This window comes from Triticum dicoccoides, chromosome 7A, assembly GCF_002162155.2.
Source record: "Triticum dicoccoides isolate Atlit2015 ecotype Zavitan chromosome 7A, WEW_v2.0, whole genome shotgun sequence".
In the NCBI taxonomy this organism is placed as follows: domain Eukaryota; kingdom Viridiplantae; phylum Streptophyta; class Magnoliopsida; order Poales; family Poaceae; genus Triticum; species Triticum dicoccoides.
Genome location: NC_041392.1, coordinates 383,652,667 through 383,676,032, shown reverse-complemented (window position 1 = coordinate 383,676,032; position 23,366 = coordinate 383,652,667). Strand labels below are relative to the sequence as shown.

The window sequence follows — 23,366 nt, the reverse complement described above, 5'->3', positions numbered from 1 at the left end:
GGATGATTTTATGCTTAAGAAAACGCTCAACATGTGCTTGAAATTGTAGAAAAACATCAAACACATCAGATTTACGCTTGGTAAGATAAAGCCAAAGTAAAGCGACTGTAAGCATCAATAAAACTGACATATAATTATGACCACTCACAGAAGTTTGGGCATGGCCCCACACATCAGAAAACACAAGCTCAAGTGGAGTTTTGACAACACGACTCGACTCTGAAAACGGAAGCTGATGACTCTTGCCTTGCTGACAGGCATGACAAACGGTTGCGGTATTTTTATTGGACACAACTGGAAGGTCATGACGATGAAGAACATGATGGACTATGGGAATGGCAGGGTGACCAAGCCGCGAGTGCTAGTAAGTAGGTGACATGCACACCGCTGAAAGCCTGAGGAACAGGCAGCACATCAAGGGCATAAAGTCCATGGCGCAGGCGACCTCTAAGAAGAACGTCCCTTGTGTCCCGGTCCTTGACAAAACAATGGAAAGGATGAAACTCGGTGAAACATTATTATCACGAGTAAGCTTAGGAACAAACAACAAACTACGTGTAGTGGAAGGAACTCGAAGGACATTGAGAAGATGTAACTGTTTAGGTTTATGAGTAAGAAGAGAAGCCTGACCAACATGTGATGTGTGCATACCTGCTCGGTTGGCGGTGCGAACCTGATCATGACCACGATATGGCTCCTGAGTGGAGAGCTTGCCCATCTCACTCGTGAGGTGATGAGCAGCGCCCGTATCCATGTACCATGTACGGATATGATGGAGTGTGTCCATGCTCATGAGTGGCCAAGGCAGCCTGCTTATCATTGCCTTTGTTGTTGTTGTCGATGCCAAGGAAGTCCCGTTTAAAGCGGCAATGACTGCGAGAGGCGATGTGCCCCGGAAGACCATAGAGCTGGCAAGGGAGCTGGACCCCGCATGAGGGGCAATAAGCACACGGACGGCCACCCCCGATCGTGGGCATGGGGCCGGCCGCGGGTGGGCGCGAGGTCGGTGGAGTCGAAGGCACCACCTTGCCTCCAGCAGGTGGCTTGTAGGGCTTCCCTTTGCCGCGAGTGGCGGCATTTGCAGAAGCAAAGCTTGGGTTGGGACGACGGGACTTCACGCGTTGTTCCGTGGCGAGGAGGCGTGAGTAGAGCTCACAGGGCTGGAGCAGGGTGTCACGACCATTGATGTTCTCGTCGAGGTTATCATAGTCGTCATCCAACCCGTTCATCGCAAAGGTGGTGAAATCCTCGGGACGAAGAGGCTGGCCAATGGAGGCCAGAGTGTGCGAAGCGCGTCATCTTGCCGAAGTAGTCGCTGATGCTGAGGTCAAGAAGCTTGGTCTCCCCAAGCTCCATGCGGATGACATGAGCACGCGCCTGCTGCTGAGACGCGAAGCTCGTGTGCAGAGCAGACCACGCCTCCCGAGAGCTGGCAGCGAAGAGGACCAGCGACGAAACCCCATTGGTGAGAGAGGACTGAATCGTAGAGAGGATGGCTTGATCTTGAGCCACCCATGCATGATACGCCGAATGATGCGGCGGAGGACACGGTAGTATGCCATCAATGTAACCCTCCAGGTAGCGGCTGCGAAGGAGCGGCAACACCTGCGCACGCCACGACAAATAGTTATCCGTCGTGAGTTTCACCGGGATGAGGTGCGCGAAGTAGAACGGTGCAGCACCGATGACATAATCCGGCAAAGACGGCGCAGCAACATAGGGCGGCGTGTAGTAGCCCTGATGCGGAGCACCACCAGATGCGCCGTGATATGACGTGGTCGGAGGAATCGGCTGGTACCCGCCAAAGACCGACGGCGGCGTTGCGCTGAAGGGAGCCGCGTCAGCAGCGCTGGAGGGAGTCACGAGCACCGCCGTGTAAGACACTGTGGGCGCTGCGCTGTGAGGAATTGAGGGCCGACCCGCGTTGGGCACCGCGGACGGAATCGCGAGCGGACCCGCGTAGTACGCCGCAGGCAGAATCGCGGGCGAAGCCGCGTAGTGCCCCCGGGCGTTGCATGGATAGGCCAAGGAGCCGCGGGCGCGAGGTGGTGAGGAGATGCAGGCGGAGCCGCGTACAGCACCACGGGCGCTGTGTAGAAAGCGCCATAGGACGCCAGTGGTGCAGGTGCAGAATTGCCATAGCCCGCCCCAGACGAAGGAGGGGCGAACAGAACCGGCGGCGGCGACTGATCTGAGGAAGTGTCGGCCATTGATGACGGGCCAGAGTAGACCAAGGCCAGCGGATGAGAAGACAGGAACGGCGAAGGAGTGGCCGTGGCAGAGGCAGGCGCGGCGGCGGTGGCGATCGGGCTTGGGGCGGCAGCGGAAGACATAGGACCAATCTGGGTTGATACCATGTTAAACTTAGGGTTTGGGAAAATGCTCAACAACCTTAACGGGTGTGGCTACCTCATATATATATATATATATATATATATATAAGGGGTACACGGGTGTGGCTATCTCATATATATAAGGGGTACATGAAAGTGTACAATACAGAATACAAGACTTGTACGAAGGCTACATATTTTACACAATCTAACATAAGCTTTGCCAACACAAATCTCAGCCCCTCACTCGTCATTCTCTTGGATTTCACTCGCCCCCTTCATCCTGACACCCTCGTATCCCTTCGCACCATCCCCCGACGGCCACCACAGCTGCCGCCACCAGGCGCCGACGGCGAGCCTTCCCCTGATTCGAGCCTCCTTTCCACGTCCCTCTCCTTCACTGACTCTTGTTTCCACCCCAAACCCCTGTTGCTACGTCCCCTCCCCCTTGTTGCTTTGCGATCTCATCTCACGGCCGCTGAGCTTCACAGCTCGATTCACCTTGCCTCCCAGGTAATTCTCCTCCTCCGCTTCTCCTCCCATCCCTTCTCTCTCACACACCCTTTCCCTTTTCCTTAGAATGAAAGGAGGCGCTGTCTTGGCAGGTGGTGGTGACCTTCACCGGCAAGGGCGCGGGCAGCGGCTCCTTGTTATCGAACTGGAACAACAAGGAGGACGAGGCGAGGGAGGAGAAGGTGTGGCAGGCGTACCTCGGGCAACAGCAGTTTTGCGCTGCCGGTTCGTGCAGTACTACAGGTGCAGGCCCATGCCGCTGTTGGGCATGGAGGGCACGGACGACGACAACCGGTTCATCATGCCGCAGTTGGCGCTGGACCGGATTAGCTGGGTGCAGGTGGAGTACCTGCTAGCGTTCCAGGTCCAGAACGCTGCCACCTTGCACACCTCCCGCTGCGGCGTGCTCAAGTTCGTCACCTAGCAGGGGTTCGTGCGCGTGCCTGCTGACACCATGGCACGGCTCAGACTGCGGGATGATGAGCTCGTTGTTAGATTCTGAACCTGCATCTTCAGTTAACAGTTCAGTTAGGTGTAGCCTAGCTGGCAAATACCGATTCAGAGTATCGGACGGCCCACGGTAGCTCCTTCACTGCGTCCAGTCGCCACCATTGGATATGTTACCGTTTACTGTACCCCTTCATTTACTTTTCACCGTTAGCTCTAAAGCTCAGCCTACTTAACAGCCGGGTTGTGGCTGGCGTGGGGATTATTTTGAATTCTTCCAATTGCCAACTATGGGCTAGAACCCTAGATACCACTTGATGCGGAACATCCCAAGGTCATCCCCATGGACCTACCGTCGTCTCACCAAGTGCCAAGTGGGCCCATGACACGTACACGTGCAAGACCTCTCGAGACCGAAGTGACATCACTCCTCTCACAACTCCCTTTCGAATCACACGAGACATGGCTACTACCTCAAGCGGAAACACTTTGCATACTCAGGTACCAAGGAGCTAGCCATGGAGAAGCTAAGGAGCAAGTACAATTGAAGGAGAGAAGCAATCACGAAGGCGGAGGAGAAAAAGGCCAAGTCAGGACTTGCTCGGACGATCCGGACCGCCGTCCGGATGATCCAGCCCCAGACCGGACGATCCAAACCCCGGCTTGGACGATCCGGCTACAACGCGACATGAGAACAGCAAGACCCCCGACGAAGCCGGATCATTCGGACGGACCAGGACCCAGACATCCGGACAACCAGCACAACACGTCCGGATCATCCGGACGTTGCCCCGGACCATCGAGACCACGAAGCCCGGATCATCCAGACCAACATCCGGATCATCCGGACGGTGCCTGCGTGCATGATTTGGGCCGAGGCCCATGTACTCCTTCGCCCCCCTAGACTATATATACTCCACCATTTTAGGGTTAGCATTGTGATAGCTTTTAAAGATAGAGCTTTGCTCATCCACCTGTTACCTACTCCTTTGGAGATCAAGGCCTCCGAGGAGAAGATTCCCCAAGTGGATTCAAGACCGCGTCTAGGGAAGATCCCCTCGTGGATTCAAGACCTCTTTCCTCACGGATTGGGATGAACTAGCTACCGTGTATCCTCCTTTCTTGGATTTGGATCGTGTATCTCTCTTTTTGTACTTGGATCTAGCACATGTGTAATTGAATCTCGTTGATTTCAGTGTTTTCCCTCTCTTGTGTTCATCGTGTTCTTCATGTTCTTCGGGAATACCCCTCCAAATTGTGAAAGATCGGCCCATAGGGTTCCACCCTACATCACCACTGCTCCTCATACAGCTATAATACACCTCAGATCTGAGTTCTACCTTGATTTCTTTCACATACTGTCTTAAATCGAGTGGTAGATTAGCTCGGGCCTGACACGTGCTCCTGACAAACATGTCACTCTACAAGGCTCCTGACCACCAGCCAAGAAAGCGCCTCCTTTCTACTAGCATGTACAACACGCTATTACTGAGTAGTACAGTGAGATTGAAACTACACATGCTATTGGGAGTCATTTCAATGTACAAATCCTTGTGGCAGCCAAACATGTTTTTTTGCAATTGGATTTCCATTCCACCAAATGAAATCCCAGCAAAGATTTCATTTCATTCCATTTCTACCAAATGAAATGAAAAGAAGGGTGCCAAACGAGCTGTCAAAGAATATGTCATCCTTGTATTTAGAGTTTTTTTCTGCTAAATAGATGCAACCTAGTATGCAAGATAAAGCCTTCACGGGAGATGGGTGCTAATTGCCAGTGACCCACCTTGCAATGCAGATAGCCAGCAGATAAAATCAAATGTAATCTTGTTGAACTAGTTACAGAGCATGATTCATGATCACCTACTTTATATCCTTCCACTGTGGTTGTACTCTGAACGTGAGCAGAATATGAACCGTGACTGAATCAAAGACAGAAGCAAGGAAGAAAAGGAACCATGTTTTTTTCACATAACACAAAAATACCTTAGGAGCACTGGAACATATCATGAAGTTAGCATGCACAATACAATCCGAACTATTTATACAGGGACACAGATATCACTTGACATATTTGCAGTATGACTGTAAAGACTGATCAGAATTCAACACACAGCACATGCATAAGTACCTGTACAGCCACCAATGTGCTTTCCACCTGAAACAACATAAAACAATTGGTCAGAAATCTGCACGCAACACCTGAACTGAAATCACAGCATATATGTACGTGAATTCCAGCAAGACAAATTGTAACAGGCAAGGCAAAGGGCAAATGTGCATATGTCTATCTATGCTTACTGAACACATCCACTAGAGATATTCCTTGTTAATTTGAGGAGAAACCATAAAGTATTTACGATACTAAGGTGATAAACAAAGGAGAAAAACACAAGGTTGATTTTCTTCTTCTTTACATACCAATGAAAACATTAGGGACGGTGGACTGTCCAGTCAACCTCTCTAACACCTTTTGCAGTTGTGGTCCCTGAGCACCTGAAAGGAGAAAAAATGTCAGTTGCACGAAAATACCAAGGTGCACATTAACATCCAAAACCATTGCCTTCTAAAATCTACACACTGTTCCTGGTGCTAGATGATTAGGAAAAAATCATAGTTGCAACTTCCTAAAATACAAAGACACAAAATGAGTGATGATTTGTGCCAGTTTCAATATGCTAGCATGAGCAGCTAAGTTTGTACCACCAAAACCATGGAAGGGCCAAGTCCTCACAAAATAGGGCACGTGTCTTGACTAATTTCAGAAACACATGCAGATATTTAAGTAGTTATTTGACAGGTGGTGTATCTGTGTGCACATGTCACGTGAACTTCCAAAATCCACGCATGGTGCAGCTGGCAGAGTTCTTAGTTCAGGTGAGTCTGGCGAAGAGATACCATGCGATGTGTGGATTTTGGAATTTCAGGCAACTTTTGCTAGTACAATTATTATGGTTCAGAGTAGAACGAAAATTTTGACCAAAATAAGAAGACCAAAGTGGAATACGTGGTAGGGAAGCCGAACATGGTGTATAAATGCAGCCTGGGGACATGTGTCATGCTAATTCTCTAAACCTGTTAAAGGAATACCTATTGAATATAGCAGGAGCACAGCATACAGAACTTTCAAATAGTTTGGAAGGCACAAACTTATATCCATCCAAAATCCCCAAACTGTTGACACACTTGAGTGGAATTGCACTGTAACATCCCAAAATTTTCAAATTTGGAATGTTATTTATTTTAATAGGATTAATTAAAACTTGCTTGTGTTGCTTGCTTTTAGTTAATTTTGACTAGGATGTGCATTTTCTTGGAGTTAAATGAATGTTCAAATGAAAGGGAATAAAAGGATTTTCCCAAAAGTTTATTTTTGGATTTTAAATTGGGTCTTTACAAATATTCAAAACAATCACGAGAGGCGATAATACGACTTCTTCAAAATAATAGGTTGCAAATACTTTAATTATTTTTTTGGCTATTTATTTGGACTTAGAAAATATTTACGGAATTGTCTAGAACCCTAAATTAATTTTAAGGAATATTGATAAAGCACAAAATGTAGCTTATAGAAATATTATATGTGGTATATTTAATATTTGAGGTGGAAATATCTTTTCTGTGCTCTATATTAGTAATTATAGTTTTGTAATATTTCTGAAAGTGATTTGGTATTTTATTTAACCAGTCAATTTCCTATTATCTCGTAATAAGAAAACAGTCCAACACTATGCGCGCAGCACAGGCATGCCTCTCTCTCTCTATCCTTTAACTGGGCTGAGCCCACTGTCCTTCTCCCTTTGTTTTATTTTCTTTCTATTGGGCTGCTTGCTGCTGGCCCAACAGTATCCCGAGCTCATGTAGGCTCGTTGCTTTCCTTCCTTCTCAGGAAATCTTGTAAGAACACGATGTGCCACCGCCTTGTTTTCTTTCATGCAAGCCACGCATATCCATCTCTCCTCCACCAATAAATATTTGACCATGTACTACTTTTGTCCCTTTTTTCGGCACCTAAACAATCTGTAGCCGCTCCATTGTCTTCTCAGCACAGCCGAAACCCAGCGCTTCCTGGACAGGAGATTCAACGAATCGACCTAAAAAACTTCATCGGATAGGAAGGACTTCAATACGAAGAAGTTTCTCCTCATCAAGACAAATCCATTCAGAGAAAGAAATTCATGTTTCGTCAATCATATCTCTCCAATTTTGTAATCTAGTTCAGAGGTATTTCCACACGAATTCATCAAATTTGTTGCACTTGTTTGTTCTTTTTCAAATTCCTTCTACGAGTAGCTTCAAATCAACGATCTACACAATGTTTATGCTGAAACTTTTCTGTTTGGGGCAGTTGGATCTATCTAGTTCGAGCCAACCTACACCAGAGGCATCTAAATTTCAAAGATGGTGCACTTCCGGCAAAATCGAGGATATTCTCATGATCCGTTTCACGAGGCACATCCACTTATGTCATTCATTCAAAACAGGCATTTTTCAACTGCAAATCCAATCCAGAGGCCTGCCGTCCACTTTCCCGGCAAAATTTCTCTTTGCTCCATTTTGTCAACAAGAGATTATCTATATTATTGATCCAAATCAATGTGCTTTGTATCTACACCGTAAGAGTTCCATCTATCATATTCCTTTTGAATATCTATATTATATAATGTTTGTTGTTCATTTGGTTCTTTATTTGAATTTCGGGTCTATTTGATTGCAATCACTTCCAGTATAAATCGCGAGTAAATTCCGGAGAGCATTACTACATCAACGAGATATTAATTCTTCATCGGCTAAAAGCAAATTCTCTTCTGACGATACACATCCTATATTTACTATGCATTTCCTTGTCGCCATATGTGTGTACTGTTTGTATTATGTAATATCATGCTTAGCCTTGTTATGGTAGACGTGGTTTGGGTGCCGAGTGACTCATGGAAATGGTGGGTGTATGTTCATAGCTGTAGGCGAGAATGCGCCATTGACAAAGCGCACTTGAGGTGAAAGAGTAGTTTCGGGACTTATCAGGTGAATGCGTCCTTGGCGGAGCGCTCTAGAGTTCCTAGAGAATGCGCCTGTTATGACCGGCGTCACTTATAGCCGAAGGAGGCCCAATGGCGCGTCTAGTTAGGGGCTTAGCCCAACTTATCTTTATTTTTATTAGCACCTCAAGGATTAGATAAACACTTGTAAGGCCACGTTTTGGAATTAAGCAATAAGTCATAACTATTGCCCGGCTCCCTTCAGGAGCCGGAACCCTAACCCTACCCGCCTCCTGCACCATCTCGTCCTCCACAGCGCGACCACGACGCCGTCGCGCCAAGCTCCTCGCCACCCTCCCTTCCACCCCTACAACCTAAGAGCTAGGCCTGGTAGGATCCCAACTCCTATCAATCTGATATCAGTTGTCTCGGGATCGGTCATGTCTACATCTCTTCCCACCGCCACGCTCCCGCCGCCGACCACCACCACGCCACCGGCCACCTCCGCGGCTGGGGCGCCGTCCTTGTCGGGCCCGATGTCCTCTTCCGCCTGGACGCCGCCGATCGCCACCCCCGTCGTCTTCACTCCGGAGGAGATGACGGCTGCCCTCTGAAACCTCACCCAGGCGGTCGCGGGCATCCGCACCTTCCTCGCAAGCCCCTACGGGCCGCAGCCGCCTAGGCCCTTCGCCACCGCGCCGCAGTTGCCGCCGTGGCAGCCGCCCCCCTCAGCGACCCCCTTCGCCTCCGCCGCGCAGCAGCCGCCACCCGCGGCGCACATCGGCGCCTCCACCATGCAGCAGCAACAGCCCTCCATCGCTCCCACCATGGCGCTGCCGCCGCCGCTGCCAGCAACCTCGACCCAGGGCGCCCCAACGACGGCTCAGGGGGTGCCCATCCACCAGGTTTGGTTCCCTCCATCGCCATCACTGCTACCGGCCTGGCTCGCCGGGTCCCTCGAGCCTGTCTACACGACGGCCTCCGGACAGCCGCACGTGCTGCCCCCGCAGGTGCCGCCCTCGGCCATCCAGTTCGGTGGGCCCTCAGGCTCCGCTGACCCCTACGCCGGCGTCAACGGGCCCTTGTTCCAGGGTGGCCCTCTGAAGCTCACCTACTCGGCGGCGGCGTCCTCGCTGCTCCGCACCGATGAGGTGTACCCCTCCGTCGTCCACGGCCAGACGCCGCCGCGCTTCTCCAAGCTTGAGTTCGCCACCTACGACGGCACCGTGGACCCCTGAACTGGCTCAATCAGTGTGGCCAGTTTTTCAGGGGGCAACGCACGCTCGCGTCCGACCGCACCTGGATCGCCTCCTATCACCTCCGAGGCGCTGCACAGACGTGGTATTACGCCCTCGAGAAGGACGAGGGCGGCATGCCCCCATGGGAGCGTTTCCGCGAGCTTTGCCTCTTACGCTTCGGGCGCCGATACACGGGAGCCAGCTGGCGGAGCTTGGGCGCCTACCCTTCACCTCTACGGTGCAGGACTTCGCCGAGCGCTTCCAGGCCCTGGCGTGCAACGCGCCCGGCGTGACGGCTCGCCAGCGGGCCGAGCTCTTCGTTGGCGGTCTGCCGGATCATATCCGCCTGGACGTGGAGATGCAGGGACCACAGGACCTCCAGACGGCCATGTACTATGCCCGCGCCTTCGAGCGTCGCGTGGTGGCCATGCAGCAGGCGTCACCGTCCCGGGGCGCCCGACAGCCCACCCGGCCGCAACCGACACCACCAGCGTCGGGGCGTCCGGCCCAGGCCCCCGCGGCGCCCGACGCGCCCCTTCCGTCGGCTCACCCCGGCCAAGCAGCTCGAGCGTCGCCGTCAGGGGCTGTGCTACCAGATCAAAGTCAACATGTCACTGAGACAATTATACCCCATGAAGTTCTTCTCTTGCCAGATCTTTTCCTGATCTGTGCAGAGGGGTTCTTGGCCATGCATCACAAGGCTGAACTGAATGGTTCACTCACATGAATCAAAATCTGTAGGGGAGCCCCTAGTGTCAGCCACCTTTTTGTAGATGATTCATTGCTGTTGATGGAGGCAAATTCAAGTAATGCCCAAGAAGTTAACCGCATTTTGAACGCATATGAAGTCTGCTCTGGTCAAGTGATTAATAAAGACTTAAGTCATCTATCTTGTTTGGTAGAAAAACGAAGGTACAACAAAAACAAGAAATGAGGGACATCTTGCAGATCTCGGTTGTGGGTCTATGATGAAAATATCTGGGCGTTCCAACATATGTAGGGCAAGCGAAAGCGAAGGTTTTTGAATATGTGAAGAAAAGAATTTGGAAAAAGATCCAAGGCTGGAAGGAGAAGTCGCTTTCAAAGCCAGGGAAGGAAACCTTAATAAAAGCCACAACACAAACAAATCTTGTTTACACCATGGCTTGTTTTGACATCACTAAAGACATGTGTGAAGAACTGAATCCCATGATTAACAGGTATTGATGGAATCAAGTTGACAAGAAAAATAAAGTGCATTGGTTACGCTAGGCAAAATTGACGAGAATGAAGAACAATCAGGGCCTGGAGGGAGCTCCATGCTTTCAACCTAGCCATGTTGGAAACGCAAGCGCTCAGGCTGCTTCAAAACCCTCTTCTTTATGTGCACAAGTTCTCTCAGCAAGATAGTACCCAGATGGCTCAATACTGGAGGCAGTCCCAACCTGTGGCCATTCTTAAGGGAGTGGAACTTTTGAAAAAGGGGGTCATTTGGAGAGTTGGCAGTGGTGAGCATATATAAATATATGGGACGACCCGTGGATTCCAAGAAACAACACAAGAAAGGCCATCAGTCATAAGGGAAATAATTTGATCAATAGAGTAAGTGACCTGATTAATCCTATTGCGAACAGTTGGGATGAGGATTTGGTGTGCCGACTTCTGTTCCAGAAGATGCAAGAATCATACTTAAAATTCCAATTCAAGAACACATTGATGACTTCATGAGCTTGGCACTATGACAGAGGTACTTTTCTGTTAAATCTGCCTATAGAGTAGCAAAAAATAGTGCTGCCCGGGAATCCAGAACAGGTCTAACATCGCCCTCAAGTGCAAATGAGGAACCCGGCGAATTTGACCAGCAAAAATTATGGTCGCTCACCCTCCCAAATAAAGTGCTTCACTTATGGAGTCTACCTACAAACAGCTTACTAGTATGGCAGAGCTACAAAGCAGAGGCATGGAGGTAGAACCTCGCTGTCCTATATGTTTCAGATTAGTAGAAGAGGGGGGACATTCTTTTTTTTTATGTGTAAGAAAGTCAAGGAGGAGTGGAGAAGTTTAAACCTGGAGCTGTCAGCAGCGCTAGTACTTCCATGGATAACGCCAACAGTGCTGAGAAGGAAAGAAGATTCAAAGGCAACGCTCATGGGCCAGCGGCGCGGCCCACTCGCGAGAAACGGCTTCCCCAGTGGCTTGCAAGCCCGAACTGTGCCCGATAAGGGTGTAATAGGCTAGCGTGTATAAGTAGGTGAGCTGGGAATTCTTCTTCCTCGGCTTGGCACTGGATGAGGCTTCGGCCGGCACCATTCTGTAATTCGAATCCGCTGTGAGGGAGGTTGGGAGGAACAGCTATGAATTCCACCTAAATTCCTAGATCGATCTCGAACCCATAGCTCGTATTTTACAATTGGCATCAGAGCTGTTCGTCCTGGAGTTTCACCACCACCAGTACCCCACTCGATCCAAGGAGAGAAAGCGAGAGGAAGTGATGGAGGATCTGTCGGAGGAAGGGCGTTCGATCTACGAGTTGCTCAAGGGCGACATGGCCGGAACCATCAACAAGCGGCTTCGGGAGCAGAGGAATGATTTGGTTCAGGCCGTCCGCAAGATGCTCGACGAAACATCTGCCAGCTTGGAAGAGGTCATCGCTAAGCAAGTCGACACAATTCGGGAGGATCTCACCGGCGAGATCAACCAGGTACGAGCCGAAATCGAGAAGGTCAAGGAAAACAGACAGGATCTGGGATCAAGCCGCGCGATTACGCCTAAGAGGCTGTTCTCTTGGCATCCTCTTGTAGCCTCTTGGCATCGTCATGCATATGTATATATGTTGGCATTGGCCTCCTAATAATACAAGTCACTATTCCAACAGAACACTCCTATGATATTTCTGATTGATTCAGGGAGCACTCATTCGTTCATCAATGACAAATACAAATAACTGTTTTCAGATGCTAAGACTGTCAGACCAATGAAGGTCACTATTGCTAATGGAGCCACTTCGATCAGTGGACAAACCATACCAGAGTGCAAGTGGAGCTGTGATGATCATCAGTTTTCTAGTGAATTCATGCTCTTAGACCTTGGCATGCATGATGGAATAATTGGTCTGGATTGGTTGGCTACACACAGTCTTAGCATCTGAAATGGATGGCCTTCCAATATCAAGGAAAACGAGTAACATTACAAGGAACTGCTCCAGAAGAGTTTGCTCTCACAGTGCTGTCTATTTGTATAGACCTTCCAGAAGAGGAATCCCAACATCTGCCTGAAGAAATTAAACAAGTCCTAGAGAAATACTCAGAAGTTTTTGCAGCTCCTAAACAATTGCCACCTAGGAGGCATTGTGATCACAGAATTCCCTTAATTCCTGGAGCTTGCCCAGTGGCAAAAAGACCTTACGGAATTCCACCTCATTTGAAGGATGAGTTGGAAAAACAAATTGCTGAAATGCTGCAGTCTGGAGTTATTCGGCCAAGTAGCAGCCCTTTTCATCCCCAGTTCTCATGGTGAGAAATAAGGATGGCACTTGAGAATGGTGGTAGACTACAGACACCTCAATGCTCTTACTCTCAAAAGTAAATATCCCTTGCCTGTTATTGATGAATTGTTGGATGAATTATCTGGAGCTGCCTGGTTTTCTAAGCTTGACTTAAGAGCAGGATACCATCAAATAAGACTAGCACCAGGAGAAGAATATAAGACTGCATTTTCCACTCATATGGACACTTTGAATTCCTGGTGGTTGCTTTTGGTCTGACTGGAGGTCCTGGAACTTTCCAAGGCACCATTAAACCCATTAACTGTCGCTACAATGGCGCACAAAGGGCTATGCCACGTGGACATGAAGGGATGGCGATGGCACTGTTCCACCTTTTCGTTCCGTTTGTTGTTGCCCCCACCACTCGTCGTTTCCTTCGACCAGAAGGAAGAGATGGGGCGTTGTCCCAGATACGGCCGCCCCGTTCCAACCCCCGCACGCGACCCTGCTTCCTCGTCGACCTCCCTCCTCTTCCTCCTCTCTCTCCCCTGCCGCCGCCGCTTCTCCTCCTCCTCCCCCTCCCCCATGCTAGCCCTCCACCTGCCATCCACAGCGCCACAGGGCGGTCGGGTCATCGGGGTGAGCAGCGGCGGGCATCTGTGGTGTGTCGGGCGGAGGAGATGAGGAGGGTGAGAATGACGGCAGTGGGGGAAGGAGCAGCGAGGCCGGAGGAGCTCGTGCCGCCGCTGGTCATGGATGCGCCGCTGCAGCTCGTGTAGTGTCGACCTGATATTTTTCGTGGAAGCCCCTTCTCGCTCAGCTTGTTTCTTCTCCCTTTAGGATTGGCTTTCTCCGCTTGGTGAGGGCCTACAGAAGAAAAGCTCCCATGGGAGCTTCTGCCCATACTCCGAGTTGAATTTATAGGTGATGTATATCCATGGAGACAAGGTGTTTGTAAAATTGCCTGAGAGGGTTGTGTGGATTTTACAAGTTGTTATTGCTATTACTGATCTTCTAAATTGTTTGTTATTCCTTTCACCTATTATGTGGTTACTTTTGAGGTGTTTTTTGGTTATGTCATGACGCAGGCTTATCCAACGGCGGCGCTGCCTCTAGCATCAGACACGGTGTGGCTGGTTGTTGTGTTTTACACCCACAAGAAGGCCCTTCACTCAGGTACACAAGATGCTTGACAACATTCTGCACCTCAATCTTTTTCATGATCTTTTCATAGCTGGTTGGGTTTAGACATAAGTCATGGCATGGCAGCTGGAGTTTCCTTGGAAAATGGGCCTGGCCGTGAGGGGTTGTGGAAGGGTGCCCTCGACGAGCAGGACAGTACCACGTCCCTTACTCATCGGTCTGACTGACATGACCATCTTCATAAATGGGATGGAGGTGAGTACCTGACTTTTTGGACTCATTTTGTAAAATGGATCATGTTAACACTTGTTTATATGAAGCTACAAAGAGATCAATACTCACCATTGGGATTGATGGAAAATTGAAATTATGATGTATATCTGCATTGTCTGACCTTCGTACTCATATTCAAATTATACCACTAAATTAATGCTGATAAGATAACCTGATCTTTAATGAGTGGGCTAGAAATTCTAAGTATTATTTGTTTGAAATAGCACCGAATCGGCAAAAGATTGTTTGCTTTGGCTGAAGATATACAAATTTTCTCTCCCATTTACTGGTCTGATGTTTTGAGGATTTTGATAGTACCGAGCTTCCTTTCTTCAGGAGCATAAGATTAAGAAAAGATATTCGTTATGTTTGGTACCTTACAGAGGATGCATTGCGCGATGCTCTGCAGCAAGATTTTACAGTCATGATTTATCCGTATTAGTATGGATTCTAAAACCTTATAGGAAAATGCCATCTTTACAAAATTAAACTATGCCTGCAGAGCTGCTGAGGGAGGCCCTGTCATGGACTGGCCGAGACTGTCGAGCATCGTGTTGAAAATCTTCAGAGGTACTTCTTTCACTCCTGCAATCTATGTGTGACTGTTTCTACAAGCTTAGATTCAGTGATTGGTTGTTGTCGCATTCGCGTGGTGTCCATCTGATCCTGAGGTTGCGATATACTTTGTCAACCAATGGATGCTGGCCGAGGTCGCCCAGGTCGAGAGCGCGCCCACCGGCCTGAAGCTCATCCACGAGCCCTGAACTCTCAAGGTCAGCGACGTAGATGGGTGTCCCTACCAGTGGCTCTTCAAGAGAGAGGAGCAAGAACATGATGGCGGCGGGGTGTTCGGTCTGTGGTCCACTTCGATGCGGGACGTGGAGGCGTGATCCGACAAAGCCTCCCGATGCTCCAACCACTGCTTCCCATCAACGCCAAGGAGCAGTAGCCTCCGCAGGTCAGTGGTGGCACCCCCTGGTTTTTCCCATACCCAGATCTCGCTTGTATGCCTGCACACGTAGTCTGCTGCTCTCCATTAATTCTCTCTCTCTCTCTCTCTCTCTTTTCTTATGAGAAGGGTTAGAACTTATGATATTGCTAAATTGCTGTGATTGTTTGATAAATGCGTCTACATATTCAAAGGTTTTGCATTTCTCTGTTTTATTTTTAGTTGTATACTTTGTTGAAAGAAGAGAGGAATTAAAAATTAACTTCTATTTTCTCTGAATCGGGCTTGATTTTTGGTACAGATTCTATGATGATTGATGCAAAGTCCGTGCTGTGCTCCTATGATCGAGGTTGGATATGCTTGATGTCCAAAAAAAATTAGTGATGCTTCCTTGAGCGAAATGCCTAACGATCATACTAACATATTACTTGTCTTCCCAATGTGATACAGGTATAGAAGAAGCGGCAGAAAATTGAATACATCGTTCTCTGTTGCGTTGAGGATTGATTTCAGTGCAACCTTTCACTGAAATCATATGAACATGATACTGTAGATCTTCAGGATGGGCCTTCCTATCCATTCTTATCGGATAAATTAAATATATCTCGTGTAAATCTAGGTATGAGATGTTTCTTGTACATCTGGTGTTCTTTACATATTAGTGTGTTGTAGCAGATTTAGTGACAAATTAAAGTCATCCTGGAGCATTGATATAATTACATTTGCTCATTTTTTGTTATGTGTTTTGTTTAGAGGAATTGCTTCTGTACTTGACAGATTAGGAGCTGGTGTTAGGTTTCACTGGATCAATTTTTAGCTCTTGTTTCTTGAGGTCTGCAGAGGTTAGAGGAGTAATTAGTCTTCTATGTTTCTCTAATGAGTGTGTGTCTGGATGCATACATATAGTAGAGGAGCAATTACCATCTGGATGTGCATAAATTATTCTTCGTTATTTTGCGAGTACATGTGGATGTGCATAAAGTGTTCTCTCTTTTTTTAACGAGTATATGTGATACATAGAAAATGTATATGGTGGTTTCCATTCTGGATTATCTGGCTGGTACGTGGAGCTTATTTAATTTTCCACTATTATGGCATTATCTGTACTGCTTGACATATCATGCCCCCTTACTTCCTTCGTGACCTCCCACTACTTCATCTACTGAAATGATTAGGCGAATCTCGTTTTTTCTAGCATTAAACCTGCAAAGAAACGAAATCTTCTCCGGAGCAATTAGTATTCTCTGTTTTCCTAACAAGTGTATGTGAACTCATTCAGACAGTAGAGGAATAGTTACCATTCTCTTTGTGTTTTAGCAAGTATATGTGGATGCACATCAAGTGTTCTCTGTTTTTAATGGGTTATATGTTGATGCATAGAAAATGTAGTACATGGAGCCTATTTAGTTTGTCTGAACAATAATACTTATTCACAGATTTTGTTAGCTTGCTTCAAAATTTATTAATCCAGTTATGGTGTGGTTGCCTATTACTCAAGATGATTTCATATTAGCTTCAGAGGACATGTATGTTGCGTATCCTTTTGCCTACTGAGCACACACAAAGAAATGTTTCTATCGATATCATTAACTGAAACATATTCCATTTTTGATCAATTGGTGGATCTGACTAATATAGATATATTGTAAGAGATATTATTCACGTGCCATTTTCTTATTTCGAGTAAGCTTGAAACTGATGGTCTCAGTTGGTTTGTGCATTGACTTTCTTCGGAACCTGGATCTAGAGAAACTAAGTAGAGGGTCGCCTTTTGTGCAGGAATTTGCAGCAGGTCTGATCCCTTGCGCGTGCTCCTCCGCTTGTCCTCACCCTCTCGACCCTCCCCTTGCTCATCGCCATCCATTTTATTCAGAGTGTAGATGGCGGGAAAAACACCTAAGCTCCAGGTGAGCTCCTACTCCACCCTGTAGGTGTCGTAATTTGTATGATGTTTCCGTTATCAAGTTTTGCAATCTAATGCCTTGCTCTACTGTTTTTATTTCTAATCTCAACGTTTCGAATTTTATCGGTCAGAGGTTACTTGAATGATTCATGGGAATTTGAATGTGGGGGATCTCAAAGAATTTTTATAAAGAAAAATCCAAATATCAACATTTGCTAATCTCGCTCGATGGTTGAGGTCTTATAGAGAACATCATCTGTATAATGATGTTGAGAGCAACCTGCCAACATCATTTTCTCCAGAAGATTGAGAACCGATAGGATTCTATTTGTATTTATACTGACATTCTCTCTCCTTCGACTAACTGAACATTGAATTACTGTGGTACATGCATCCTACTTCATATGAGCAGCGCTCATGTTTCGAAAAAATAAACAGTGTGAGTTTACTATTAAAGTGGATGCCTTGTTTCTCCAGGAATGAGCACATGAGCTACTTTGACTAGGTGGCCACTTGATTAGGTGTATGTGTTAGTTTAATGTTCTGTAACATGTTAGGCGTAGGCAGTATTTTTGGACTGAGACTTGCTCCTGTTGTCCGTTTCAGATATTCAGTCTAAGATCTAAATTTCAACACTATATGTGTTTTGTTTACGTTTCCTGATGTGTTTTAGATGAACCGAATCACTTGTGTTTATATGGATACTAGCTACTTTTACTTCAGCACATAAAGAACGAAATCTGTATGAGTATTTTTTATTTACTTTAAAGCATTTCTACATAAGCAAAACATATCAAGGGGCAGTATGCTGGAAATAAAATCATATATCCGGTTCATGTTTACCCTTGTCTTTACACATATGATTGGCACTAGCAAATTGACATATACAAATTTGTTTCTAGAGCAAGGATGAAAGCACTCCATACACACCCGCAAGGATGATGATCCATCTGTTTCTAGGATGGTGGGACTTGAGGTCAAACTGCACAGGTTTACATTCAACTTTGCTTGTTGATATTTCTGGCATATACTTGATGGAATATACATAAATATGTGTTCTTTCTTATAGGCATGCACCAGAATCAAGGATCAGCTACTTGATGAAAATATACAGGAGACTCTCCTACTCAACATGACGTTAAAAAAAGAATCAAGGATCAGTTCAATGGGAATTGGAATGATGAAAACACTTGTTTGAGCACATGTGATCCTCATAATAGCATATTTGTAATAAATCATTGTAGTCAAAACACTTTTTTTTATAATTATGTAGTCAAATTACTTATGGGCTGTTTGGTTTGAGACTAAGTTTGCCTAAGGTTGCCACACCTAAGGTTAGGCAAGTTTGACCAGTTTAGGTGGGTGTTTGGTTCAAGCCACACCTTAGGCAAGCCACACTAGGGTCCCACATCACATACTCTCAAAAAGTGTGGCAAGATTCCCTTAGGCTTGCCAACTTGTGGCTCTCATTTTGAAGAACTAACCTTAGGCAAGTATGGCAACATTGTATGGCAAAGTGTGGCATGGCTAGGCCTAGAACCAAACAGCCCCTTACTCTTGTGTATAAGTGCCATTAAGGATCAACCTAAACCTGCGGAGGTGCATAAACTAGATAAGTGCGCACATGAACGCTCAGGAGGCGTGCCAATGGCACGCCCCAGCCACTAGTGAATATTGATTTGTCCCCTGTTCTCAGGAAGTATGCAGTGTGCTTCTTCGATGACATTCATGTCTTCAGCAAGACTCTCAGAGAACATATTGAACACTTGTCTGCTGTATTGCAAATTATGGAAGAAAACAACGGAAGGTTAAACTAAGCAAGTGTGAATTTGCCAAACAGCAAGTATCCTACCTAGGGCATGTCATTAGTGCTCAAGGAGTCTCTACTGATCCCAGTAAAATTACAGCTGTTGATAATTGGCCAACTCCCTCTAATACCAAGGAAGTGAGGTGATTTTTGGGTTTGACAGGATACTACAGAAAATTCATCAAATCATATGGAGTGATCAGTAAACCTCTTTCTGAATTGCTAAGGAAGGGTACAGTTTTTGTATGGAATCCAATGGCTGAAGAAGCATTCTCTACACTTAAGAAGTCCCTGATCTCAGCTCCAGTTTTAGCCCTGCCAGATTTTTCACAACCTTTCATGATTGAGACAGATGCTTGTGACACTGGAATAGGGGCAGTTCTAATGCAAAAAGGGCATCCTCTAGCCTTTGTGAGTAAGGCTTTAGGTCCAAGAAACAAAGGTTCGTCTGTACATGAAAAGGAGTACATGGCAATACTTTTAGCTGTAGAAACTTGGAGGCCATATCTGCAAATGCAGCAGTTTATAATCAAGACCGATCAGAAAAGTTTGTCACATATAGCTGATCAAAGATTACACACTCCCTGGTAGCATAAGGCTTACACAAAGTTGATGGGTCTTGACTATGAAATTCATTACAAAAAGGGGAAGTGATAATACAGCAGCTGATGTCCTTTCCAGAAGCCTCATCAAGCAGCCCAGTCATTTGCAATATCTGGTGTTTTGCCAAGTTGGTTGCAGGAGATAGCTCAAGGTTATGCCTCTGATGCTTCTACCATGGACATTATTCAGCAGCTGGCTGTGGATCCTAAATATAAACCCCCATGTACATTGATTAATGGTCTACTTAGACACAAAGGCTGCATCTGGATTGGTGAACAAACATTGCTTCAGGACAAAATATTCCAGCCCAATTGGGGGGCACTCAGGGTTCCCTGTTACATATAACATAATAAATTCCCTGTTCAGTTGGAAAGGGATGAAAAGTTACATCAAACAGAGAGTCCAATCTTGTTTAATTTGCCAAAAGGCCAAACCAGAAAGGATTAACTACCCAGGATTGTTATCTCCATTGCCTATTCCAAAGAAGGCTTGGGAAACTGTCACTATGGATTTCATCTCTGGGTTGCCCAGTTCTGAAGCTTTTGATTGTCTGATGGTTGTCATTGACAGGTTCACAAGATATGGTCATTTTATTCCAATCAAACATCCATATACTGCTCCTATAATTGCTGAGATCTTCTTGGAGAATGTGTATAAGCTGCATGGCATGCCTGAGTTTATTGTGTCTGACAGGGACCCAGTCTTTACCAGTGCATTTTGGCAGCATCTTATCAAAAGAACAGGTGTTGTCTTGAATATGAGCACAGCATATCACCCTGAAACTGATGGACAGACTGAGAGAGTGAATCAGCAGATAGAATGTTTCCTCAGATGCTTTGTTGGTGCTCATCCCAAGAAATGGAAAAAGTGGATTTCCTTGTGTGAATTCTGGTACAACACCAACTGGCATTCAGCAGTGGAAAAACTCTGTTTGAAGTGCTTTATGGGCACAGTCCTAGATACTTTGCAATCACTCCATCTGATACTATTGATCCACCAGATGTCCAGCAATGGCTAGAGGAGAGAGAAGTCATCAATCAGTCTGTGAGACAGCATCTCCTTAGGGCCCAACAACGAATGAAGAATTATGCAGATAAACATCAAACTGACAAGCAGTTTGCGGTTGGACAGGAGGTATTTCTGCAATTGCAACCTTATGTACAGTCTTCTGTTGTTCACAGGGCCAACCATAAGCTGTCATTTAAGTTTTATGGGCCATATAAGATCTTAGAACATATTGGAGAGGTGGCTTATCGATTGGAACTTCCAGAATCAAGCAAGATACACCCAGTCTTTCATGCTTCTCATCTCAAGCAATACATAAAGCTTCCTTCTCAGGTACAATCATCACTTCCTTCTGACCTTTCACTCATTCAGATTCCTGTGCGAGTGTTGCAACAGAGAATCAGGCGCAAAGGGGACCGTACTGTTGCTCAAGTACTTGTGGAGTGGAGTAATTCATCGCCCCAGGAGGCCACCTGGGAGGATACTGATTCCTTGAAGCAAAAGTTTCCAAGAGCTCCGGCTTGGGGCGCTAGTACTTCCATGGATAACGCCAACAGTGCTGAGAAGGAGGGAAGATTCAAAGGCAACGCTCCTGGGCCAGCGGCGCAGCCCACTCTCGAGAAAAGGCTTCCCCAGTGGCTTGCAAGCCCGAACTGGGCCCGATAAGGGTGTAATAGGTTAGCGTGTATAAGTAGGTGAGCTAGGAGTTCTTCTTCCTCGGCTTGGCACTAGATGAGGCTTCGGCCGGCACCACTCTGTAATTCGAATCCGCTGTGAGGGAGGTTGGGAAGAACAGCTATGAATTCCACCTAAATTCCTAGATCGATCTCGAATCCGTAGCTCGTATCTTACAGGAGCATATCAGGTTGCTTTTAGCTGGCTGTACCAGTGCTATAAGCACCCTAGAACAGATCCTTACATCATCAGAGGAGGATAAAATAAAATCTTGCTCGCTCCTTTGGAGCTGGCGGTGTGAACGCCATAAGGCAAACTCGGGCGAAGGCCCCATCTCGCTTGAGCATATTTGCTCTTCTGTTAATTATCATCTTATGAATGTAATGGAGAACAAAAAGACTGCTAAAGGGCAAAAGCAGCAGCTAAACCACAAATTGTCTCGGCCACCGGCTGGGATTCTCAAGATTAACACTGATGCCGCTTTCCACAGGGACTCCAACTCTGGCGGCTGGGGACTCATTATCAGAAATGACCAATGCAAGGCGATGGCTGCAGGTGAGGGTAACGGAAACCTTGGCATTGTTATATGCTATTAAAATGTCGATGGGGCGCGACAGAGTAATGTTTGAAACTGATTCAATGCAACTGATGAGGGCAGTGAACTCTGAAGTCTATGATCTAGCGGAACTAGGAGCAATTGTCTGTTTGTTTGGGGTTTTTTTTTGCTGGGTTATGAGCAATTGTCAGTAGTATCAAATTCCAGCTGCGTGTGGGCTTTTCAGCTGTAAGCGTTGTGTCCAGCCCTCGGGCATATGCTGGTGCATGGTTTAGCTGCGCATGGAACTACTTTGGAAGCTGGTCTGTGTGAGACTTTGTTGGGCCAACTCCCAGGATTTGCACTGACTGAACCATGTAGCTGGCGATTTGCCCAGCACTAATATGTAACTACGTAACGGAATGCACGGCATGTTCCTTTCAAAAAACAAAAAACAGTTTGGAAACAGCCATGCCTTGGCAAGAAGCGACACAAGATTCACCCAATAGCAATAGCCAATAGATAATAGATAGAGATACGAGTAGAAGAAGAAGAAGAAGGACGAACCGAGCTGGTCGAGCTCGATGACATGTGGATCCACGCCAATCCGCTTGAAGAGACCCTTGACCTCCATTGAATACCTGCGGTATAGTGTAAGCACCAGCACATATGACGAAGGGAACCAACGAGTGTCTCGCATGAATTCATCGCAGAAAACAAATCGTGGAACGAATTGGTTGTGTTGGAGTTCAGGTGAGGTTCTTACGAGCACCACGACTTGGAGTAGATGACGACGGCGTTGTCGGCGAGCGTCTTCTTGACAGAGTCCTCCATCCGCGAGCCGAAGGAGGAGTCCGGCGAGGAAGAGGATGACGAGGCCCTGGCAGCGACGGCCCTGGCGCGGCGCGCGGCGAGAGCGAGGCGAGGGAGAGGTATGGACCGGGGGCACCAAGGGAGGCCGAGGTTAGTCGCGGGGAGGCGGCAGAGGGTCGGGCACGGCGGCGGCATTTGCTGCGACGGGAAGATGAAATCGCGATGGGGATGGCGATGGCGATGGCGAGGCTCTGCCTCTCCTCTCAACACTTCACCACCACGACTCTCTTGTTCTGCGTGAAGAAAGGAACGCAATCCCAAGCCACAGACCCAATAATGTCGGTAACCGACCCAGTTCGGAATGTGTGTGTTTGATCGCCGACCGAACCGGCCCACTTTGCTCGCGGTTCTGGTTTCGCTGCGATTTTTCAATTGCGTGTATCATGTTTGCTCAAAATTCTCTCGAAAAAATGTTTGCTCAAAAAAAAGTTGTCTTATTTTAGAGAAATGAAAAATGTATCGTGTTTGCGTGTATCTTGTTTCGCTGATGATGGTTGCTATGATGGATTCTCCCTCTGGCGAAGAATTGAAAAATCTTTAAATTTGATCGGCATGGAATAATAAGGTGGTGTTTTCAAGATTTTCTAAAGAATATAAAGGTAGGGGGCCGAGAGGCGGTGGAATGTA

General features: G+C 47.0%; 1 protein-coding gene and 1 long non-coding RNA gene across 3 annotated transcripts in view; one reads left to right on the top strand and one right to left on the bottom strand.

Moving 5' to 3' along the window:
- LOC119332616 (monothiol glutaredoxin-S10-like) overlaps positions 1–22,992 on the bottom strand; it is a 31,684-nt gene extending 8,692 nt beyond the window's left edge. The window contains exons 1-4 of the mRNA XM_037605781.1: positions 22,633–22,992; positions 22,434–22,507; positions 5,715–5,789; positions 5,425–5,451 (exon numbers count right to left, since the gene is read on the bottom strand). Of these exons, the coding sequence (XP_037461678.1) occupies positions 5,425–5,451; positions 5,715–5,789; positions 22,434–22,507; positions 22,633–22,874 (418 nt within the window). The 5' untranslated portion in view covers positions 22,875–22,992. The remainder of the gene's footprint in view (positions 1–5,424; positions 5,452–5,714; positions 5,790–22,433; positions 22,508–22,632) is intronic.
- LOC119332617 lies at positions 14,976–18,535 on the top strand. Of its 2 annotated transcripts, none has more exons than XR_005161057.1 (5): positions 14,976–15,347; positions 15,640–15,687; positions 15,789–17,245; positions 18,144–18,217; positions 18,311–18,535. It is a non-coding gene; the product is annotated as an uncharacterized LOC119332617 (long non-coding RNA). The 2 variants fall into 2 exon arrangements; XR_005161056.1 differs by having other exon boundaries at positions 17,118–17,245; positions 18,311–18,528.
- Positions 22,993–23,366: the final 374 nt, after the last annotated feature.